This window comes from Lontra canadensis, unplaced genomic scaffold (genome assembly GCF_010015895.1).
Source record: "Lontra canadensis isolate GAN:19392208 unplaced genomic scaffold, GSC_riverotter_1.0 scaffold1, whole genome shotgun sequence".
Lineage (NCBI taxonomy): Eukaryota > Metazoa > Chordata > Mammalia > Carnivora > Mustelidae > Lontra > Lontra canadensis.
Genome location: NW_022630995.1, coordinates 128,991,472 through 129,013,743, shown reverse-complemented (window position 1 = coordinate 129,013,743; position 22,272 = coordinate 128,991,472). Strand labels below are relative to the sequence as shown.

Below are 22,272 nucleotides of genomic sequence, written 5' to 3'. Positions count from 1 at the left end.
AAAATTCCCATGCATCTTTTTCTCCAAACTTAATACTTCACTATTTTCATTTTCTCTATCTCCTAGCAGCATTTGATCTTCTGCTTTGACTAAACCTGCCTGAGAACTTAGTCTTTGGACGTTTTCTCTTTTCCAATTTTTTCCTATCTCATACCTAGATTAGATGACATATAAATGCTAAGAACTCCAAATAGGTATATCTAACCCATGCCTCTTTGCTGAAATTCAGGTTCCTATATCCCATGACTAGTTAACATCTCCAGTAGGACTACCAAAAGGTCTCTCAAAAAAGGAATGATAGTTTTCTCCCTCAAACCTGTTCTTCCTCATATCCTTTTCCAGATCAATAAATCTACTCAGAAGCAATAATCTGGTACAGATGCTAGACTATATAGGGTCATAAATCCCTTCCTACAGATGAGGCCCAAGTAATGCAATTGGTTTTGCTTAGGTTATACAGTGTGACAGGGTAGGTTAGAAGTCAATTTCTCTGTCTCATAGAATTATAGAATACCAAAAAGGAAAAAGGCACTAGTAATCATTTAGGCCACTTCTCTATTACAGAAGAGAACAAAGGTCTGTGGAATTTAAGAAACTCAGAGATTGTGATAGAACCGGTTTAATGTACACACACACACACACACACACACACACAAATCTTCTTAAATCAGTAATCAGCAGTGCAAGGTGAAAAGACACATGAGAGATGTGTGTAAAAATTGCAGCAGAGAGCAGTCAAGTCCAGGCAAAATTGACAGGGAAGATTTCACCAAGGAAGTGGCTGGAACTATCTTGAGAGACCTACAATATTTTTCTAGGCTGGAGTGAAAGGCAGTGAGGGCACTCCAGGAGAAACCCTCAGATACTTGACTTCTCTGCGACATTTGAGAATGTTGTGAATTTGCTTCACCTTGACATTCTTTTCATTCGTATGCATGATACCACAGTTTCCTTCCCCATCTCAAATGCTATATTTCATTCTTAAGGCAGTACTTTAACACTCTTGGTTTGTTTTCCCAAGTGAGGTGAAATTCTAGAGAATGTGTAAACAAATCAAAATCCCTGAAATTTGAATCTTCTAAATCATATAACTAGTCTAAATCCTACTGCCATGAGCTGCACAGCATGTTACACCATATGGTGAATAAAATAGTTTGATTCAAAGATAAACATTATTTTTTGAACAAGAGAAACCTTTCTCCATTCCCCTTACTATTTTCAAGTGTAACTTTGTTAAATCTAATGTTAAGCAGATACTTTTTAGATTTGTAAACATTTTGTTTTCTCTAAGCTAATAACGAGGTTGTTTTCTGATGCTTCCACATAAACGTCGAGGTTGTAAGGAAAAGTCATAGGATCATTATTGCACCATCTGTTCCAGCTGGTTTTGTTTTAATCACGTGCTTTTCAGTGTTCTTACTGAGCTATCAACAAACTGCCAATTAATTATGAAAACCTAACACGTTGTCAAAGGTTATAGTACTGAGAAAGTGAGATCATGAGTCAGTATATCATGGGATTGATTACTACTGATTTATAATTTCCAGAACACCTTCTGTGAAGGAGCGAACTTTTAAAAACATAATAATGACATATTTGGATCCTGTAGCTAAAGAGAAATAAGAAAATAATTATTTTCTGAGCATCTATCAAGAAGTGTCATCTTTTTATTTAGGTTGATGGCTATCTAATTGGATTCAATTATTTTTCTTACTAATATCTTAACGAAGAAAATCTTGCAAGGTAGTCATTCACAGAAGATAAATGATGAAACTTGTCTTTGTTTTTTGTCTTGTCTAAAACTTACTGCTAAGCTCAATGCCTATCTGCAATAGAAATCAGAGTTCTCCCCACCCTCCCAAAAAGTAGCTGACCTTTTTAAAAAATATTTAATTAATTAATTAATTAATCTGAGAGAGAGTAGAGGAGGGGCAGAGGAAGAAAAGATAGAGAATCTCAAGCAGAGTCTTCACCTAGTGCAGAGCTGACTCAAGGCTTGATCTCATGACCCTGAGATCTTGACCTGAGCCAAAACCAGGAGCTGGATGCTCAACTGACCAAGCCACCCAGGTGCTCTGGTATCTGACTTTTAATATCAGTTGTTTCATTTTTTTCTGTGACACCAAATAAATCACTCCAGTTGTCTGATAGCTTTTGATGAGATAAAAAATATATATTTTTATTTTTATATTTTAAATTTTTGTATAACTTTGTATTAATAAGAAATTTTAGTCATGAAAATATAGGATTATCAATAAAAAATTAATCATGACTAATAATGAGAAGTAAATTAAAATGGTATAAATAAGTTGTATATAATACACTGAAGATTTGCATGTTGACTTGTTATCAACTTTTTGTGAAATTTCTTAAAGCAGACATTCCTAGCCTATTGCTTTTTGGCAGAAAAAAATACCTCAGGAGATTATTGATCTAATTATCAATATGTGGAAGTTTTCTCACCCAAAATTAGTGAGATTTTCTTTTGTCATCTATTAAAATTAAGTAATTGTTTATTTAATCTATATTTTATAGTATATGAAATATTTGTAGCTGTGTGGAATATATGGGTGTGTGAATGTGTGTGTGTGGTGGGGGAGAGAGTGAGAGAGGAAGAGAGAGAGAGGACAGAAAAATAAAAACCCTTAAATGAGGAGCTTAAGAAATTTATGACACAACATTTACCCTGTCGTAATTAGACAAGGTTGTTGCCATGCCTCTTTCCTACCTTTCCTGTTTGACAACCGAAGAAACATAGTATTCAGAACCTCTAATAAAATATCCCTTCAGCTGAGTTGGTCCTGTTTGCTTTATTCTTGGGCTCTATCTTAGATTTAAAATATTCCATCCAGTTGTCTTATAAACAAATATTTACCTCTGAGAGAAGTATTAGACTATACATCAAAATGACAACAAAGGGATGGATTGCAAATGAAATTATTTAGTTTTCTGGTTCAGTTTCAGATGTTTTGTAGTGGTAGTGAAATAGGAATTGTATTCAATATTGTCAGAATGCAAGAAAACACAATCTTTTTCTTTTTTTTCTCTTGAATGCAGGATGACATTCACTTATGCATTCATTTATTGAGTGTCTAGTAGGTACCAGACAATTTGCTAGGCCCAGATGACATAATGCTGAGAAAAACAAACGAAAAACCAATCACCAGATCCCTGTATTCATGAAGTTTGAAGGAGAAGAGAGATATATAATGTAGTGAAGAAGTCCACCATTATTTAAATGATCATGTTAATGATGTATAATTACAAATGGTCGTTCTGAAATGAAGGAAAACTGATCTATGAGCATGAGTAACTAAAAAATGTAGCTCAAGCTTGATATTAGGGGAAAGATTCTTAAGAGATATGTCTGATATGTGATGATCTTTGGGAGATAAATGGGGTGGGAAAAGGTATACTTCCAGTAGAAGGAAGTAAGGTACTAAAGTCTCATAGTGAGAATGGACCAAGTTCAGAGAACTAAATGAAGATCAATGTGGCTGGAGAGCAGTTCTCTAAGAAGAGAAAAACATTCAGAGCCTAGACTTTGTGGGCACTTGCAGGATAGGTCAAGGATTTTGGTTTTTATCTTAAGGGTGAATGAGTATATCCTAAAGTTATTAACAAGGGCAATGAAGTCATAATATTTGCCTTTGGCATGACCATGTGGGCTATTGCATAGGGAATGATTCAGGGTGCATAAGCGTGAATGGGGATGATCAGTAAGGTTGTGCTTGGGGCAATTTAGGGGAGATGTGGTGGCGATAGCGTGAACTCAGGTTTTGACAGTAGTCTGGAAAGAAACTGATTTTGGGAGATACATTTTGAAGGCAGAACTAACAGAGTTTAGGGATGAGTTTAGTATGAAAGTTAAGGGAGTCAAAGGTGTCTCTTCATTTCTGGCTTGACTAAATGGGTGAATGAAAGTCTGGGAAAGGGTGACTTTATGTGGGGCTTGTATACCATGAGCCGTTTTTGAAATATACATGTGGCTGACTCTTCTAATCTGGAGTTTGGATGAGAAGCAATGATGCAGATGTTCCCCTGCTATCCCAAACTACAGCATTCCTATATATTCTTTCATAAGAAAAAAAAAAAAAGCATAGAAAGAAGCAATTATCATTAATTTATATGAAAAATTTTTGAGTGTTCTCAGACCCCCCTCTTAGGCTTTTCTGATACCTTAGGACACCTCTTACTACTGGATGCCAAAATAAATCCAGATGAAACACAGATGCTCACAGGCACAGTTCAAAATCCCGGTGGCTTGGTGCTAGGATGCTGAGTGTAGTTCTCCCTGGGAAGGAGCTTGGCAGGGCAACACTCTCTACTCCACCCTCTGGAGGAATGCTGCTTCTGGGCTGACTTCAAAACAAATGCTGAGCACTATTTTTAATTCTCATATTTTTGTTTGTTTGTTTGTTTATTTTTGTGAAAACAAAAATCCTTTTCAGATTTCTTTGGGTAGTAAAAATAGGTACTGCTAGTGTAGTTGTTCCTTAAAAACAAAGTGGTCTAAAAGCATGAGGTAGCTGTGATTAAAATGATAGATGATGTTGAAATGTCTGGCTGGATGGAGGGAGCAGGTAAGTGGCTAAGAATGAAATTTGATAAGCTATAATATTTAATGGTGAAGCAAAGGAGTGGGATGAACCTACACAAGGACTGAGAAATTTTCATAAATTCTAGAGAAACAGAAGAGAGGGGTATCTTAAACACCAAGTAAAGTGACCATTTCTTGAAACAAAGAAATATTACTTTGTTTTTTTAATTAACATATAATGCATTATTTGTTTCGGGAGTACAGATCTGTGAATCATCAGTCTTACCAAAGAAATGTTACTTTGATAGAGTGATAGAGATAGAAACATACTTGAGTGAACTAGTTTGGGAAATTAGCTAGAATGATATACACAGCTCTTTCAGAATATTCAGGAAGTAGAGGAGAGAAATTATCTTAAAACCTGGGCGATTTGAGCATCTTTTAAGATGGAAGTTAATAACTGGGTGGGGACGTTTAGGCAACAATAACTATCAGGGTTAATTAATTGGTTAAGTTTCTCAAGTCGTATGTACAGAACAGGGGGAGAAAGAGCTTCTTTATTGTCACAATAAGGACAAAGATATGTTGGTGAAAGTGATAAAAAGGGATATGGTTTAATTCAAAGCATAGATTTATTTTTTGGAAGAGGGCTTAGAGTTTATATAATAAATTCATGCCATTTTACAATTTCTCTGGTATATTTAAAGACACAGAGCAGTGGACAGACTCACATGGCTTTTAGTTTAAAACACTTATTAAGAAATTTTTAGGAAAATATTCTTTTAGCTAGAATTGGGAAAATGTATTCATAACTCAGTATAACCCTTTGCCTTATTTTTGTTGTACCTCAGTTTATTAAGTACCTACCATAGAAGACCACCTTGTCAAACTCTTACCAGCCTTTGCTAATGAATTATAATAGCTATAGTTTTATTAAGTGTTATTCATTGAATGTACTCAAAAACAAGTTCAAGATTTATATATATGTTGATAATTGTACTCTATATGGATGCTTAGAAATTTAGCCATGGTTTAAAGTTTTGTTTTTTTGTTTTTTTCATTTTCTTTCAACTTAATTTTAAAATATTTTTTAAAAGATTTTATTTATTTATTTGAGAGAGAGAGAGAGCATGAGAAGTGGGAGGGTCAGAGGGAGAAGCAGACTCCCTGCCGAGAAGGGAGCCAGATGCAGGACTCGATCCCAGGACTCCAGGATCATGACCTGAGCCGAAGGCAGTCGCTTAACCAACTGAGCCACCTAGGCATCCCCAACTTCATTTTAATTAATTTTCCTCCATAACTTTTGATTGGCATTTATATCTCTATGTATTTAATGTTGTGTAAGGCTGTGTGAGTGAACAAAACAGTGTTTGTTATGATCAAGGGTATCATAATCTTTATTTGGAGATGCTTACCTATTATGGATTCAGTTGGCAATTGCCTACAAGTTTTGATTAGATCTGTGGAGATTTCTATGCACTATTGAATACTTCTTGAAGAATTTTTTCAATATATAAAACATTTTCTGATTACTTCCAATGCTAATTTTCACAGGTGAGAACCAATGAGAATGTTTAAGTGCTGGTCAGCAGTTTTGGTTCTTGGATTCATTTTTCTGGAGTCAGAAGGAAGGCCAACCAAAGAAGCAGGATATGGCCTTCAATCCTACCAACCTCTAATCAGATTGCGACACAAGGTACAGTCAGCATTCTGAATTTACTCACAGTGCCTAGCAATTATGAACTGAACTATTAGGTGTCTGCTTTATTATTCACTTAGGAGCACTTATTGCAGTATATGCCTTCAGAATATAATTTCTGTATGAAAGTGCACATTTTAAAACATGAAATTGTAGCAATTAGGAAATTTATAATTTGAGGAATTAAATATTTCTTAAAATATAGAGATGACTCATTGAAAAAAATCATTTAAATTTACATTAAGTCATGGTAATAGTGACATAAAAATAAGTAAATATGTTAAGACCCCTATCAACTAGACAGACTAGATAGTTTCTGTTATTTCCATATTAAATTTAGAACTTTTTAAACTAAAACCTTTTTATGTTTTTTAATTTGAAGTAAAAGTAAACAAAAAAGATGTCTATACCATCTGGAGTTATATAGGCTGGTAAAGAAATTAGTATTTATGGAAATCATTAAAAGTTTTAATTTCATAAAAAATCATAATTTTAAGTTTTTAATATTGAGGAAATACTTCACTTCCTTATGTTAAATATTTTCAAGTATAAAATAAATAGGCTTTAGGCATACTATAAATTACATAATGTACTTACATTAATTAAGCTGGTACTTTTATTTTAATAATAGGGCAACTTTAATACTAAAGTAGCTATTTATTCAATCAAATTAAAAGTTTATAATACATTTTGATTTTCATTGAAAGTAGGAATCAAGATGAAAAATGACGTATTAATTATGGAGAAAATATATATCTTAAAATTTCTTGTTATTTGTCTTAAGAAAAAACTTGAAATAAATATAAGTACAGTTGGCCCCTCAACAATATTAAGTGTTAGGGATGCTGGCCTCTGCATAGTTGAAAATCCATGCATAACTTTTTTTTTTTTTTAAGATTTTATTTATTTGACAGAGAGAGAGAGTGAGAGAGCACAATTGGGGAGGCGTCAGGCAGAGGCAGAGGGAGAAGCAGGCTTTCCGTTGAGCAGAGAGTCAGCATGGGGCTAGATCCCAGGACCCTGCGATCATGACCTGATCTGAAGGCAAGTACTTAACACACTGAGCCACTCAGGTGCCCCACACATAACTTTTGACCCCCAGTTCTTAAATATTAATAGCTTACTGTTGACTGAATCCTTACTGATAATATAAACAGTTAATGAACACATATTTTGTATGTTATGTGTTTTATATAGTATATTCTCACAATAAAAAAGCAAGAGAAAAGAAAATGTTATGGAAAATTAAAGGAAGAAAAAATACAGTTACAGTAAAGTACCATATTAATTTAAAAAATTGTGTGTAAGTGGGCTATTCAGTTCAGACCTGTGTTGTACACATACATGTATAATACACATATATTTACATTGCATCTGTACACATTGTATATATTTTGCTGAAATTCTTTCATATTGAATGTTTTGATAAAATCACTAACCTTGACTGGAATTTTTATGTGCCAGATCATAGGGTAAGCTCTTAAATGTACTATTTTATTTAATCTCCAAAATAGTATTATAAAAATGTACCTTTTTCATTTGATATATGAAAAGTTGCAATTTTTGGAAATGTTAAGGGATTTTATGAATGCCTACATTTATGAAGTATATTAATTGACTAAGGTAACATGCAGTACAGTTTTGATAGCCAGAAAAAAATAAAAAAAGTAAAATAATGAAATAGACTTCAATTACAAAAATCCTTGTTGAAATTTAGTCACATGTAAATGTAAGTAAGTTTCTGGATAAACGCAGCTAGAGAATTGACCTTGTTTCACTATCTTTCAGTTATCATTTATGTCCTCTACCTCATAGATTAACAATCAGTTCTATCCTACTCCAAAGCATAGAGATAAGAACTCATTTATGAACACTCTCAAAACATATTATTAATACAATATATTGGCTCATTTTGTTGCATACCAGTGAGTATGTATTCTGTGCTGTTTGTCTACCCTAAGTTATGTGTCTTGAGGTCAGGAACTATGCCTTTCTAATCCTTTCATTCCTGATGCTGTGAACATAATAGATAAGGTTTAATTGTCTCCATGGCAGAAAAGTGATGGCAGAATGTATGGCTATGCAGTTTTTATTATTCTCCTGCTAAATATAATACCACAGGTTTTTATGTGTCAGTGTACATTTATAAACAAACTATTTCGAATTAAATTTGGATGTTGAAGATAAATCATCATGCATTGCTGTGAGATTTAGTAAACCTTTATTTTTTTTTAATTTTTTAGAAGATTTTATTTATTTATTTGACAGAGATCACAAGTAGGCAGAGAGGCAGAGAGAGAGAGGGGGGGGGGAAGCAGGCTCCCTGCTGAGCAGAAAGCCCGATGTGGGGCTCGATGTGGGGCTCCATTCCAGTACCCTGGGATCATGACCTGAGCTGAAGGCAGAGACTTTAACCCACTGAGCCACCCAGGTGCCCCTTTAGTAAACCTTTAAAGAAAAGAAACAACATAATGAATTAAGCCTATTTTAGAAACACTAATAATTACCAAAAATGATCGAAGTTACCTCCCAATCTTTTCCATCTATGTGGCTCTTACCTCTAAATAGTTAAAAGTAATACATGATTACTGTTATTTAAAAGCAGAGAGGTAGAATGTTAGTAATACCTAACTACTAAATGATTTAAGACAGAGGTAAAATTAAGCTATTAAAGTCATTTGTGAAAGTGTGTGTGTGAAAGCTTGTATTTGACAGGAGTAAAGAAGTACCCAGAGTTGTACAAGTTCCTTTCAAAACCTCACCAAGTACTTTCTGCTCACTAGCAACATCCCCATGCAACTGGGCTCATATGCAACGTTATTGGTGAAACCTCCCCAAACCATAATTAAAAATAAAACAGTCACAGACATTGCTTATCTCGCTTTTGAAATATATTTTCACCATTTGTCATGGTTATATGATATATATATATATGATTTGATTTGTTTATTTGTTTTTTGGATGGTTCCTTCCTTCCATTATGATGTGAACTACTACTCATCTTGCTATACCATAACATCTAGAATTGTGTTTGGCCCCTAGTCAACACTTCATAAATACATATGGAATTAATGATTCCATCTGTTGACTAGAATAAACTGAAATCATATATATATATATATGATATATAATTATATTATATAGTTTATTATATTATAGTTTATTACAATGAATAATACATTAATTAGGTATAATTTGTTCTATTTATGAGAGTACAATCAACAGAGCAATATGTAATAAAATACTTAAAATAAATTATTTTAATATCATTACAAAGATAAATTCCCTATTCTTTGTTATTTTTTAACCTTCAGTTTCATTGAAATTGCAAAGAAATTGTCTATATTTTTGTAAGACTTAGGGAATGGATAAGAAGATTTTCTATTTGGATTAAGCTCCACTGTTTTGAATATATTTATTGACTAGGAAACAATAAAATAAACTAATACATATGATAGATCTTGATATATATTAGCTATTTTCCACATTTTTCCCAGAGAGGTGTCAGTACTTTGGGTGTGAACAAATACACGTTTAGAACTCATGTTTACCAAATATTTGCATGCCAACTATATAATGAATCCTCTCTGGGGACCAAAAAGTGAAATGTGGTTTATTTGTCAGATTACATAGAAATGTTGTAGATTTAAATATAAATATACATGTACAAATATATATCATTTACAACTCAGGTATACATAAATGTGATTGAAAACATGTTTGTGTCATAAATATGAATACCATATACATCCATCTTGTTAATTATAGTCCACAGTATATCTGAAGGAGTTGATCATGTGTTTCACCTTTGTGTTTCTCCAACAGGCATTTATGGAATATCAAATGTAGGAATGTAGTAGCTTTATTTTATACATTAGGTCTTTTGATTATTGAATATTCCTAAGTGCTTTTATGGTTTTTCCATAGATGAGGAGACTGGAGTTCACAAATATATAGTAATTTTTAATGCCACGTATCTAGAAAGTCAGAGAAAGGATTTAGGATTTAATACAAAAGACAAAATACTTTTTTTTTTAAAGACTTTATTTATTTATTTGACAGACAGAGATTAGAAGTAGGCAGAGAGGCAGGCAGAGAGAGGAGGAAGCAGGCTCCCCGCTGAGCAGAGAGCCGGATGCGGGGCTCAATCCGAGGACCCTGGAATCATGACCTGAGCCGAAGGCAGAGGCTTTAACGCACTGAGCCACCCAGGCACCCCCAAAATACTTTTTTTTAAAGATTTTATTTATTTATTTGACAGACAAACTATTTTGAATTAAATTTGGATGTTGAAGATAAATTATCATGCATTGCTGTGAGATTTAATAAACCTTTATTTTTAAAAAATTTTTTTAAAAATTTTATTTATTTATTTGACAGACAGAGATCACAAGTAGGCATAGAGGCAGGCAGAGAGAGAGGGGGAAGCAGGCTCCTTGGGGAGCAGAGAGCCTGATGCGGGGCTCGATCCCAGGACGCTGGAATCATGACCTGAGCCGAAGGCAGAGGCTTTAACCCACTGAGCCACCCAGGAGCCCCAAGAGACTAAATACTTAATGCAGAGTATGCAATGAGAACTTTTCATAGTAATTTGACCTATGTACCATATATTTCTTATTCTCCCCACGTTTTTATCACATGTAGGAAGATGGGATTCTATGTCTCTTTGTGGTTGGATGGGACTATGTGCCTAGTTGTGGCCAATGAGTTAAGAGAAGTGCCATGGAATGCATTTGGGCTGAATATTTGATCATAATTATAAAATGTTCCTGAACTCTCTTTTTCATCTAGCATTAAAAACAGCATCTGTTCAAGGTAGTAATTGCTTAATCATCCCAGGTTTCTAAATAACTAGGATTAGTAAAACACCCTGGCAATTAATGATTGTCTTGAAATGTGAAATGAGAGGGAGAAAAAAAACAAAACAAAACAAAACACTTTTATTTTAAACCACTGAGATTGGGAGTTGTTAACTCCACATTGACTGTAGCCCATCCTCGCCAATAAAGACAGCTAGAACTTAGACTCACATCACCTCATCAGAAATCCTGGGCTCCTTCTCCGTGCCATCTTGGCTTCTTGTTTCATTTCCACTCTTCATATTTTTCTTACACTCTTTTCTCTACTTCTATTTTGTCTTTACTACTTGCTGGGTCATAATGGCCCATCACAATGTAACTTCCTGTTGTATTTACAACCCTGCAATAGGCATGTCTTAATATTCTAGCATATTGTCCCATACTCTGATTGATTGGCTATGAATCCTGTTAGAAACAGGTTTATGTATATATTATCTCTCTCTGTCTCTCTCTCTCTCTATATATATATATCTTACATTGCTTTTCTCACATCATACCCATGACACTGCTGCATTGTTTGCTGCTGATGATAATCAAAATCAGGCCTGAAAGTTGTTATGAAGACAATAGGAATGTTCTTGAGTATACCTAGTGGGACCACTTAGAGACCTTAAAATTCTTACATCTTTATGTGACCAGGGAATGCTATGTCCATTTTATGGTACAAAGCTACCCCTGCAAACCTAAAGTACCCTGTGATTCCTTTACCTTCTGAATCAAAATGTTTGTCTATGAGAGTAGTTACTGTGTAAATGGGCAAAGAGTTGTCATAGCTTAATAAGTCCAGAGAGTGTTGCTATGCCCCATTGTACAGTATAATTCAAAGACATCATTTGTGGGAGATGATTTTTGACTTTTGGTATAAAAGAATGATAGCTGTGGATTGGTGAAGAGTGGCAGAAGAGAACTCTAGGGAAAGAGAGAAACATTAAACAATACATCAAAACCATGACTGCTTAGAGCCTGGAAACCTTCAGGCAAACCCAGGAGCGTTATTTCCTGACTGAGGAAAAGTTGTACCCTTCTATCTGAAACCTCTGACTGCTTGCAGCATGTTCAAGGGAAGGCCCTTAACATATTAATATATTTTCGTGGAGGTCAGGAAGCAATCTGGCACACTATCTAAGAGCAAAAATGATGGCGATGAACGGAGTGAAAGACTACCGGTCAAATAATTAAAGACTATACTGATTAATATATATGTTGATATATTTATCACATATTCATCATAATGGTTGAATATTATTAATAAATCTCAGATTTTTTTCTAATCAAGGAAGTTATGTTTGAAAAATCAGAACATTTTTGAAATTTTATTTCTGAGAAATGGGATTCTGATATTAATTGAGCTAGTTCCTGCAGCCCAGCTTCCACAAGGCAGGATAAATAGGACGAGGTTCCACCAACACGTACCACCAGGAATGTTACATGATCTCTGAGCCGAAGGACACCAGCTTTACTGCATGGGCCATGAGCCTGCCTGTTCTTTGCACCCAAGGAAGACATTTTCTCTATACTAGACAGTAAGCATTCCTGTTCTTCGTTGTGAACGGAGATATAATCTCTCTCTTCTAAGGCTGTAAAGACACTTGCTCTTCTCTCTAGAGAGACTTTATCTCCGAGTTTCAAGAAAGTTTTTTAAACGGTTCAAAAACTGCCATTTTTTGAACAAATGGCAGTCAGTGTCTCGGTTCCTGAGGCCTCAGAACTATGAGGCGCCATCAGGGTTTCCTGATGCACATGGAGAGGACCACCTTTAACAGGAGGTGAGAGTTGCCATCAGGTATATCTATCTAAGGCCCGAATTAAAGCTGTGTGTGCTTCAAAGTTGATTTGTACACTAAATACATGGTACATAGTTATAGCTTCATCCCACTTTTTGCCTGGTTAACCTTGTCTTTTCTGGAACTTTAAGGGGAAAAAATATTTTGCTCACCTTTGGATGTGTTGCATGCATATTTGTTCCTTCAAACCAGGGGGAATTTGATAAACTGGAGGAAATTGGCATGCAATGGACTGAATCATTTTGCTTAACAAAAATAGGTAAACAAAGGGATATATTTGCCTTCTAAAATTCTTAAGATGAAGACCTATGACAAAAAATTGTCATTTGATCTCTTCAAGAACGGATTCTCAAAGCAGAACTATTATTATTGTTTTGTAGGGTGGTGTGCAAGAAGGATGCTCCCTTACACTGCTCTGACTCTACATTAAATTATTGCTATAAAGATTTAACAGTAGCTATTGCTTGAAAAAATAGAGCTACTTTCCATTGAAGATTTAAAGTTTTGAAATATTAAAAATGTGATGTTTTAGTATTCTATTTACACCCATTCACAAAGTGTAATAAAGTATACAAATAAAGTCAAATTTATATAGTACATTAAAGCCAAGCTTGTCAGGATTTCAGAAAACTGTACTTATGTGTCACCCTTGGGCACATATCATGCTTTCTACCATCCCAGTATGGATTTTCAAGTGATTTGAGTTACAGTGCTTCCTTTAATCCAATGCCATAATTTAAAAAGATTATCCCGATAGTTAAAAAGCAGCTTTACCCCTGTTTTTTCTGAACATTGATCCATCTATGCTGATCAAGAAACACCAGAAGCACCTAGGACCTAGGTGCTATGAAATAAATTTGTCATTACTGTTCATTTTCTTTAGATTGAGTTCCAAAGCTTCCTTATCTTTAGATCTAGTTGTCTTTTCTCACCATTTTTGTCTAAAGGATGTTAGCTATATCATATTAGTTTGCTAGAAAAACAAACTATTAACACACCTTCAATATCTTCTAGTTAAGCACATTATGCTACCTCTTATCTAAAAAATAAAATAAATAAAATATAGGTATGTTGTTTTAACAGGGTTCAGTGTGGCTATGCTAAACTGTAGATGTAGGAAAGAAGGTTGTGAGTTAGCAGGTGAATGAAGTAAAAATACATTTATCTAATCATTAATATTAATGTATTGCAAGCTAGCATTTGCATTCATTACTTCAATGTGTAAATTAATTATAAGTTGTTTTGTACATCTTTAATTATTAAAATTCTATTGTGAATTCAATTAACAAAGCTGTATACTTTGCTTTTTGATGAAAGAGAAATGAAAGAGAATATCCTGATTTATGAGCTTGACATTCAGCATGTCTAAACGATAAACTCCCTATGGTATATGAGCCACAATTGGAAAGTGTGGTATTATTTTTAACTAATATTACTTACTGGTTATTTTGGGCATCAGTTCCCTGTATATGAGCTGAGAGTTGGGTTTTTAGAGTCATATGATAGTGGAAAATACTCATTCCGTTTAAAAATATATATACATATAATACAGATAAGAAAGCTGAGGGTCTGGGAGGCAAAGTTCTTCATTGAAGTTCATACAGGTGGGTGCTGCTCAGCTGAGATTAGAAACCGGGTTTCCCATCATCCAAAACAGTTCCGTTTTCCTTTAACACACTGCCCCCTTAAATTAACATGTTTCTTCGAGTCCAGTTTTTGATCAGCAAAAACATGCATTCACTCATTATTTCAACAAGTATCTCTTAAGTAGCTGCTACACACAAGAGACTGAACAAAATGATTCAAATTAAATTCTTAAGTACATATGTTGGTTTGCCTGTGATTATTGGGGAAGTAAATATCTCAAATGAACTGACCGAAAATACAATAAAAGACCTTATTTAATACCCAGCAAGGGGACCAGGCTTCAGGGACAAGCAGAGTTTGCTCCATAGGTCTAGTCTACAGGGAAATAAATGGGGGTGACTATATGTATTTGCCAGACGAGGTACTGGGAAAAACTTGCATGGTTAAGATGTTGAACTAGTCACCAGGCTGTCTGAAAGTGATTGCGAATTTATCAGTTGTGTGGTTAAACAAACAGCCCATTCAGATATGGGGTCGTCAATCGTTACACTAACAATTGGTAGAAATAACGAACAAAAAACAAATGTCTATTTTCAACATTCTGTCAAAAGTTTGCTTACATATGTTATAAGAAATGCTGGCATTGTGGTTTTGTTTTCTCCTGAGGTAGAGGCCTCTTTCTCAATTTTTTTCTCAATTTTAATAGGCTTTTCTCCCCCAAAATAATTCCTTTTTTATTTATTTTCATATTTGAGTGTGGTTGACACACAATGTTATATTAGTTTCAGGTGTACAGCATAGTGATTCAACAACTCTATATGTTATGCTACGCTCACCACTATTTTTAGAGCAGTTTTAGGGTAACAACCAGTTTGAGCTGAGAGTTTAGAAGACCTATATTCCTCTTGGCACCACACCTGTACACCCGACCCCCACTATCAACAATTTGCAGGTATTTTGCCAATGAGCTTTAAAATCTTTTATAAAGACCTCACAAAAACAAGTGTTCTGCCAATGCTGAAACAGATAATTAAACAAATACAACAACATAAAGTTTTAAGGTATATTATTTAAAGTAATATAAACATTTCTCTTCATTGTGTAAAGGTGCAGAAAATTCTTGAAGGGAATTATGTATCCCTTATGTTTTAGTTTTCCCAAATTTTGGAATAAAATTTTAAGCATATAGCAAATTTCAATGAACTATATAATGAATACCCATGTAACCAAAACCTATATAAATATTTTATTATGCTTGTTTCTCACATATATATGTTTGTTTGTGTGTATCACCATCCCTCTTTTCAGTTATTTATCTATCCTATTTTTTATCCATGTCAAATTATATTATAGACATTAAGCTTTTCTTTCTTAAATATTTTGGTACATATCATTAAATTAGAGTTAAATATTTATTTAGAGGGTTTTTTTTTTTTTAGATACATTTCATACTCAATGGAAAGGCCCAATCTTAAACCTTTATTTGAATTTTGACAAATGTGTATACTTCCCCAATAAACATCAAAATACAATTGTATCAAGATATTGAAAGTCATCACCACCCGCTGCCGAAAGTTGCCTCATGTCTCTTCCCTGTCAATCTCTGACTCCCTCATTCACTTTGAGCCAACAATATCCTGATATTATTTACCATAGTATAGTTCTGTTTTGAAGTTTCATGTACATGGGATCATGCCATACATGCAGATTTGTGTAATATTTGTTTCACTAAAAATAATGTTATTGATATTAATTTATGTTATTGTTTCTCAATTGTGCATTCCCTTTCATTGCTGAGTAACATTTTATCATATGAATGTATCACAGTATTTTATTTTTAAATCAATTTCCTGTGGGTAAAACCTGGTTGGAAGTCTTATGAATGAATTATCTATGAACATTCTTGTACAAGTCTTTTTGGTTATATATTTTCATTTTCCTTGGGTTAATAGTTATTAGTGGATTGCTGGTTTGTAAGTTTGGTATTCTTTCCTTTAAAAAGAAACCCCCATGGAGCACCTGGGTGGCTCAGTGGGTCCAGCTCTTGATTTTGGCTCAGGTCGTGATCTCAGGGATTGGACTACCTCGGGCTCCACACTCAGTGGGGAGTCTGCTTGAGGATTCTCTCTCCCTCTGTACCTCCCTCTACATGTTCTCTCTCTCTCTCAAATAAATAAATACGTCTTTAAAAAAGAAGAGAAAGGAAACCATCAGAACTTCTAAACAAGATGCACAATTTTACATTCTCAACAGAAATGTATAAAATTTCCAGCTACTTTACATTTATGCAACTTTTGCTGTTTTCTGTTTTTAATTTTAGCCATTCTGGAGTAGTATTTATTGTAGTTTTAATACAATTTTTTTTTAATTCAAACTTTTTTGATGACTGGTGGTGACATTGAGAATTTTTTCATTTGTGTACTATTCATAAATTTTGTTTATGGAGTGTCCGGAATTATTTGCTTTCTTTGTAATTTTGTTTTTGTTTTATTTTACTGTCATTCAAATGCTTTATATTTCCTCAGTACTTCAAGAATATGTGATTATTTTTTTGGAAATATTTATATCATTGTTAAATTTTAAACTATATATAGCCACTGTTGGAGTCTTTAGTGTGATTTCATTAAAAAAAATGTGAAGACAATTAAAAAAAGTCTTCCTCTGGACAGAGTTATAAGTATTTAACTAAACAAATAATAATAATAATAATCAAAAGCTATAACAACACAAATTAGATGTGGCTAAAATAATGCTATATTTTATTACAATGCATCTGAAGATATACATAGATATACTTTTAAAATTATGTATATTTAGGATTATATATTATATAATTATATATTAATATATAAAAATATATATAATTTAAAATATCACATTTATTTCACTCATGTTTCATTTTTTTTTTTATCCTTTTTTTTTTAAAAGATTTTATTTATTTATTTGACAGAGAGAGAAATCACAAGTAGGCAGAGAGGAGGCAGGCAGAGAGAGGGGAGAAGCAGGCTCCCTGCTGAGCAGATAGCCTGATGTGGGGCTCGATCCCAGGACCCTGAGATCATGACCTGAGCTGAAGGCAGAGGCTTAACCCACTGAGCCACCCAGGCGCCCCACTCATGTTTCATTTTTAACAAATTTAGGAACTTATCTATTGCAGTTAGTCTATGAGCCACTTAAGTTAATCAGTCACACCCAATTTAAAATCTAAAAAAAGATTTTCCTAGTATATCATCTCTATAACTCACTTTTGTGATATTAACAATATGTAAACCAGAAATGGCAGAATTAACATTGACAAGAAGGAATTAAAACTCCAGTTAGGAAAAGAAAGAATAAAAGGACATATAAATACTGTAATGAGAAAATATCTCCTGCTTTATCACATTATATTAGAATTTTAACAAGTCTTAAAAATAAAGTGCTATTTCATCTTTGAAGAATAAGAAAGCAAAGGATATTTAATCCTACTGGGTTCTACATTCCTGTCAGTACCACAGGTATGTAGCAAGTGTTAATATAGCTTCAATAATACATCACTAATTATATCAATTCTGTTTCATCAAGAGACTATTGTTAAGTTTTTTTATTTTTGTATTTATTCTTTAAGTTTATTTTTGATTTATAGATGTTTAAGAATATATATGATTAAATTTTATAACATTTTTTTCAAGTTTTTAATAAATTCCAGTTTACATACAGTGTATTATCAGTTTCAGGTGTGCAATATAGTGATTCAGCAATTCCATGTAACACCTGGTACTCATCACAAGTGCTCTCCTTAATCCCCATCATCTGTTTAACCCATCCCCCCTGCAAACCTCCCCTCCAGCAACCCTCAGTTAATTCTCTATAATCAAGAGTTGTTTTTTGTTATTCCTCTCTTTCCCTCCCCCATTCATTTTTTTGTTTCTTAAATTCCACATATGAGTGAAATCATATGGTATTTGTCTTTCAATGACTGACTGACTTTGCGTAGCATAATACTCTAGCTCCATCCAAGTCTTTGCAAATTGCAAGATTTAAATCTTTTTCATGGATGACTAATATTCCACTGTGTGTGTGTGTGTGTGTGTGTGTGTGTGTGTGTGTGTGTATGCATAGGGGTATATATATATATATATATATATATCTCCATATTGTTTTCCAGAGTCGCTGCACCAGTTTGCATTCCCACCAACAGTGCAGGACAGTTCCCCTTTCCCCACATCCTTGTTAACCCTTGTTTCTTGTGTTGTTGGTTTTAGCTCTTCTGACAGTTGTGAGTTGCTATGTCATTGTAGTTTTGATTTTTATTTCCGCAATGATCACTGATGTTGAATATCTTTTCATGTGTATGTTGGCCATCTGTCTTCTTTGGAGGATGTCAATTCATGTCTTCTCTTCATTTTTAAATTGAATTATTTGTTTTTTGGGTTTTGAGTTTTATAAATTCTTCATATATTTTGGATACTAACACTTTATCAGATACATCATTTGCAAATATCTTCTCCCATTCCATAGGTTGCCTTTTAGTTTTGCTGATTGTTTCCTTCATTATAAAAAAGCTTTTTATTTTGATGATGTCCCAATAGTTCATTTTTTGCTTTTGTTTCCCTTGCCTCAGGAGACATATCTAGAAAGAAGTTTCTATGGCCAATGTCAAAGAGGTTACTACCTGTGTTCTGCTCTAGGATTTTTATGGCTTCAGGTCTCACATATAGGTCTTTAATCCATTTTTAACTGATTTGTGTGTATGGTATAAGAAAGTGTTCCAGTTTCATTCTTTTGCATGTTGCTGTCCAGTTTTTCCAGGAGTATTTATTTATTTATTTTTAAAAGATTTTATTTATTTATTTTGACAGAGAGAGATCACAAGTAGGCAGAGAGGCAGGCAGAGAGAGGGGGAAGCAGACTTCTCGCTGAGCAGAGAGCCCGATGTGGGGCTCGATCCCAGGACCCTGAGACCATGAACTGAACCAAAGGCAGAGGCTTAACCCACTGAGCCACCCACATGCCCCAAGGAGCATTTATTTTTTGAAGATACTTTTTCTCATTGGATTTTCTTTCCTGCTTTTTCAAAGATTAATGGACGATACAGTTGTAGGTTCATTTCTGGGTTTTCTATTCTGTTCCATTGATCTATAGGTCTGTTTTTGTTCTATACCATACTGTTTTGATCACTACAGGTTTATAATGTAACTTGAAGTCTGGAATTGTGATGCGTCCAGTTTTGTTTTTTTTTTTTTTTCAAGGATACTTTGGCTATTCACAGTCTCTGTGGTTCCATACAAATTTGAGGATACTTGTTCTAATTATGTGAAAATGTTGTTGGTATTTTGATAGGGATTACATTAAATGTATAGATTGCTTTGGGTAGTATTGACATTTTATTTTATTTTATTTTAAGATTTTATTTATTTATTTGACACATAGAGATCACAAGTAGGCAGAGAGGCAGGCAGAGAGAGAGAGGAGGAAGCAGGCTCCCCGCTGAGCAGAGAGCCCGATGCGGGGCTTGATCCCAGGACCCTGGGATCATGACCTGAGCTGAAGGCAGAGGCTTAACCCACTGAGCCACTCAGGTGCCCCACTATTGACATTTTAACAATATGTATTCTTCCAATATATGACCATGGAATGCTTTTCCATTTCTTTGTGTCCTCTTCAATTTCTTTCACCAGTTTGATAGATTTCAGAGTACAGGTCTTTCACTTCTTTGATTATGTTTATCCCTATGTATCTTATTGTTTTTGGTACAATTGTAAATGTGATCCATTTCTCAATTTCTCTTTCTGCTGCTTTGTTATTGGTATAGAGAAATGCAACAGATTTCTGTATGTTGATTTTGCATTTTGCGACTACACTGTTTTGTTTTCAGTTCTAGCAGTTTTCTGGTGGAATCTTCTGGGTTTTCTACATAGACTATCATGTCATCTGCAGCTAGTGAGTTTGACTTCTTCTTTGCTGATCTGGATGCCTTTTATTCCTTTTTCTTTCCTGAATTGTATAACTTATTAAGCTTATTTCTGTTAAGGCAATATTATTTTGAAAAAAAATTAAGGCTACAATGTCCATGGAATTATTTCTTTCCTTTGAATGGGGAACATGTATTAATCAGGTATTAGAGGTACTACGGGAAAGAGAATGTAGACATCTATGAGTAACTGTACCAGATTACTAGTTTCCATTCCATTTTATGCTTAGCTTATGGTTACAAGGATATGATCAAGAGATAATACATGAAAATGGAAGGCAAGCAGAAGGTTGAACAGAAAGCCCTCCTTATTCTACTCCCTTTTCACCTAGAACATTTCTGATTTATTTTTATATTTATTTTGAGTTATAAACAGTTTCATTTGGATAAAATATGCTTGTTGAATAATAAAAATTATATATTGAAATGGATGGTCTTAATTATCTAGTGATTTTGTGAATTATGGTTTCAAGTGTTTTAGCTAGTTCCAGAACTCAATTTTTTTTTAAGATTTATTTATTTATTTGAGAGGGAGAGAGGGAGAGCAGAGAGAAGAGGTGGGGAAAAGCAGAGAAAGAATCTCAAGCTGACTCCCTGCTGAGCACAGAGCTTGATGCAGTGCTCAATCCCATGACCCTGAGATCATGACCAAGCTGAAATCTAGAGTCAGAACGTTACATAGACTGAGCTTCCTATGTGCCCCCATGAACTCAAATTTATCCCCCAAGGATGAAGATGAACTAAAACCAAATATGTTTTAATTAATTAATTAACTGATTAATTAATTATATATATATATATAGAGAGAGAGAGAGAATGTGCAAAAAGGGGACAGGGAGAGGGAGAGATAATTTTTTTCTTAAGATATTATTTATTTATTTGAGAAAACACAGAGCAAGAAAGAGACAGCAAGAGTGGGGCGGGGAGAGGGAGAGGGAGAAGCAGACTCTATGCTTAGCAGGGAGTCACCTAGGGCTCCCAGGATCCTGAGATTATGACCTCATAAGCCAAAGGCAGACGTGAGCCACTCAGGTACCCTGAGAGAGGGAGAGAGAGAGAGAATCTCAAGCAGGCTCTGCTTAAATAACTAATGTGCCAAATAACCATGTGTTCTCAAAGGAAAAAAAAAAAAAAGCCAGCAACAATAACCATACCTTTTAGTTCTCCCTGTGGAATCTCGGCCATTGTTTAAGTCCAACATTATAATAAAACCAGCCTCTTTAAAACATAAATAGAATTGGTTTTGTGCTATAGTTCAAACCCTGTCATTGTGTCTAGTGTCCTTCTTTTTGGAAAACTGTTCCTTAAGATCTTATGATTTTTACTTTTGATTGATAAAGTCCCTTATTCACCTCTCAGAAGTCTATATTCATTGCCCTTGAGAGCATTATTTCTGTGAAATGTTCTGCTGAAAATGGATTCTAATGACCAAGTCATTTGGTGAAAACTGCATAGTATGCTTCTGTGGAAATCTATAATTCACAAGAGCATATTAAAGTCTGAGAAATATTCTAAACTTTGCTTAACCTAGAATTTCCTGACTAAATGGACTATAGAAAATTTTGAATGCCTTCTGGTATTCTAGGAAATACAATTTGAGGAACTATACTCCAGTGGCTTTAGAATTAATTGTTGCTATACACAACGGCCAGTTATGGCTTCTCTTGAAACTAACAGTATTAAAGATCTGACTTGCTATCATTTTATAGTTATAATGATAAAGTATTATAAATCCATTTTTGCTCTTTTTTATCAGTCTCTATTTTAGGGTTTATTTTTCTAGAAAGGGAATGTTGACATTATAGTTTAAGAATTATGATACATATATCTTTTCAAATCAATGTTTTTGT

General features: G+C 34.1%; 1 protein-coding gene across 2 annotated transcripts in view; it reads left to right on the top strand.

Annotated features, from left to right (window-relative positions):
* Positions 1-22,272, top strand: part of FSTL5 (follistatin like 5) — a 723,315-nt gene that overhangs the window by 40,850 nt on the left and 660,193 nt on the right. For both annotated transcript variants that reach the window (XM_032863481.1, XM_032863472.1), the window contains exon 2: positions 6,095-6,236. In XM_032863481.1, the coding sequence (XP_032719372.1) occupies positions 6,105-6,236 (132 nt within the window). In that variant the 5' untranslated portion in view covers positions 6,095-6,104. The remainder of the gene's footprint in view (positions 1-6,094; positions 6,237-22,272) is intronic.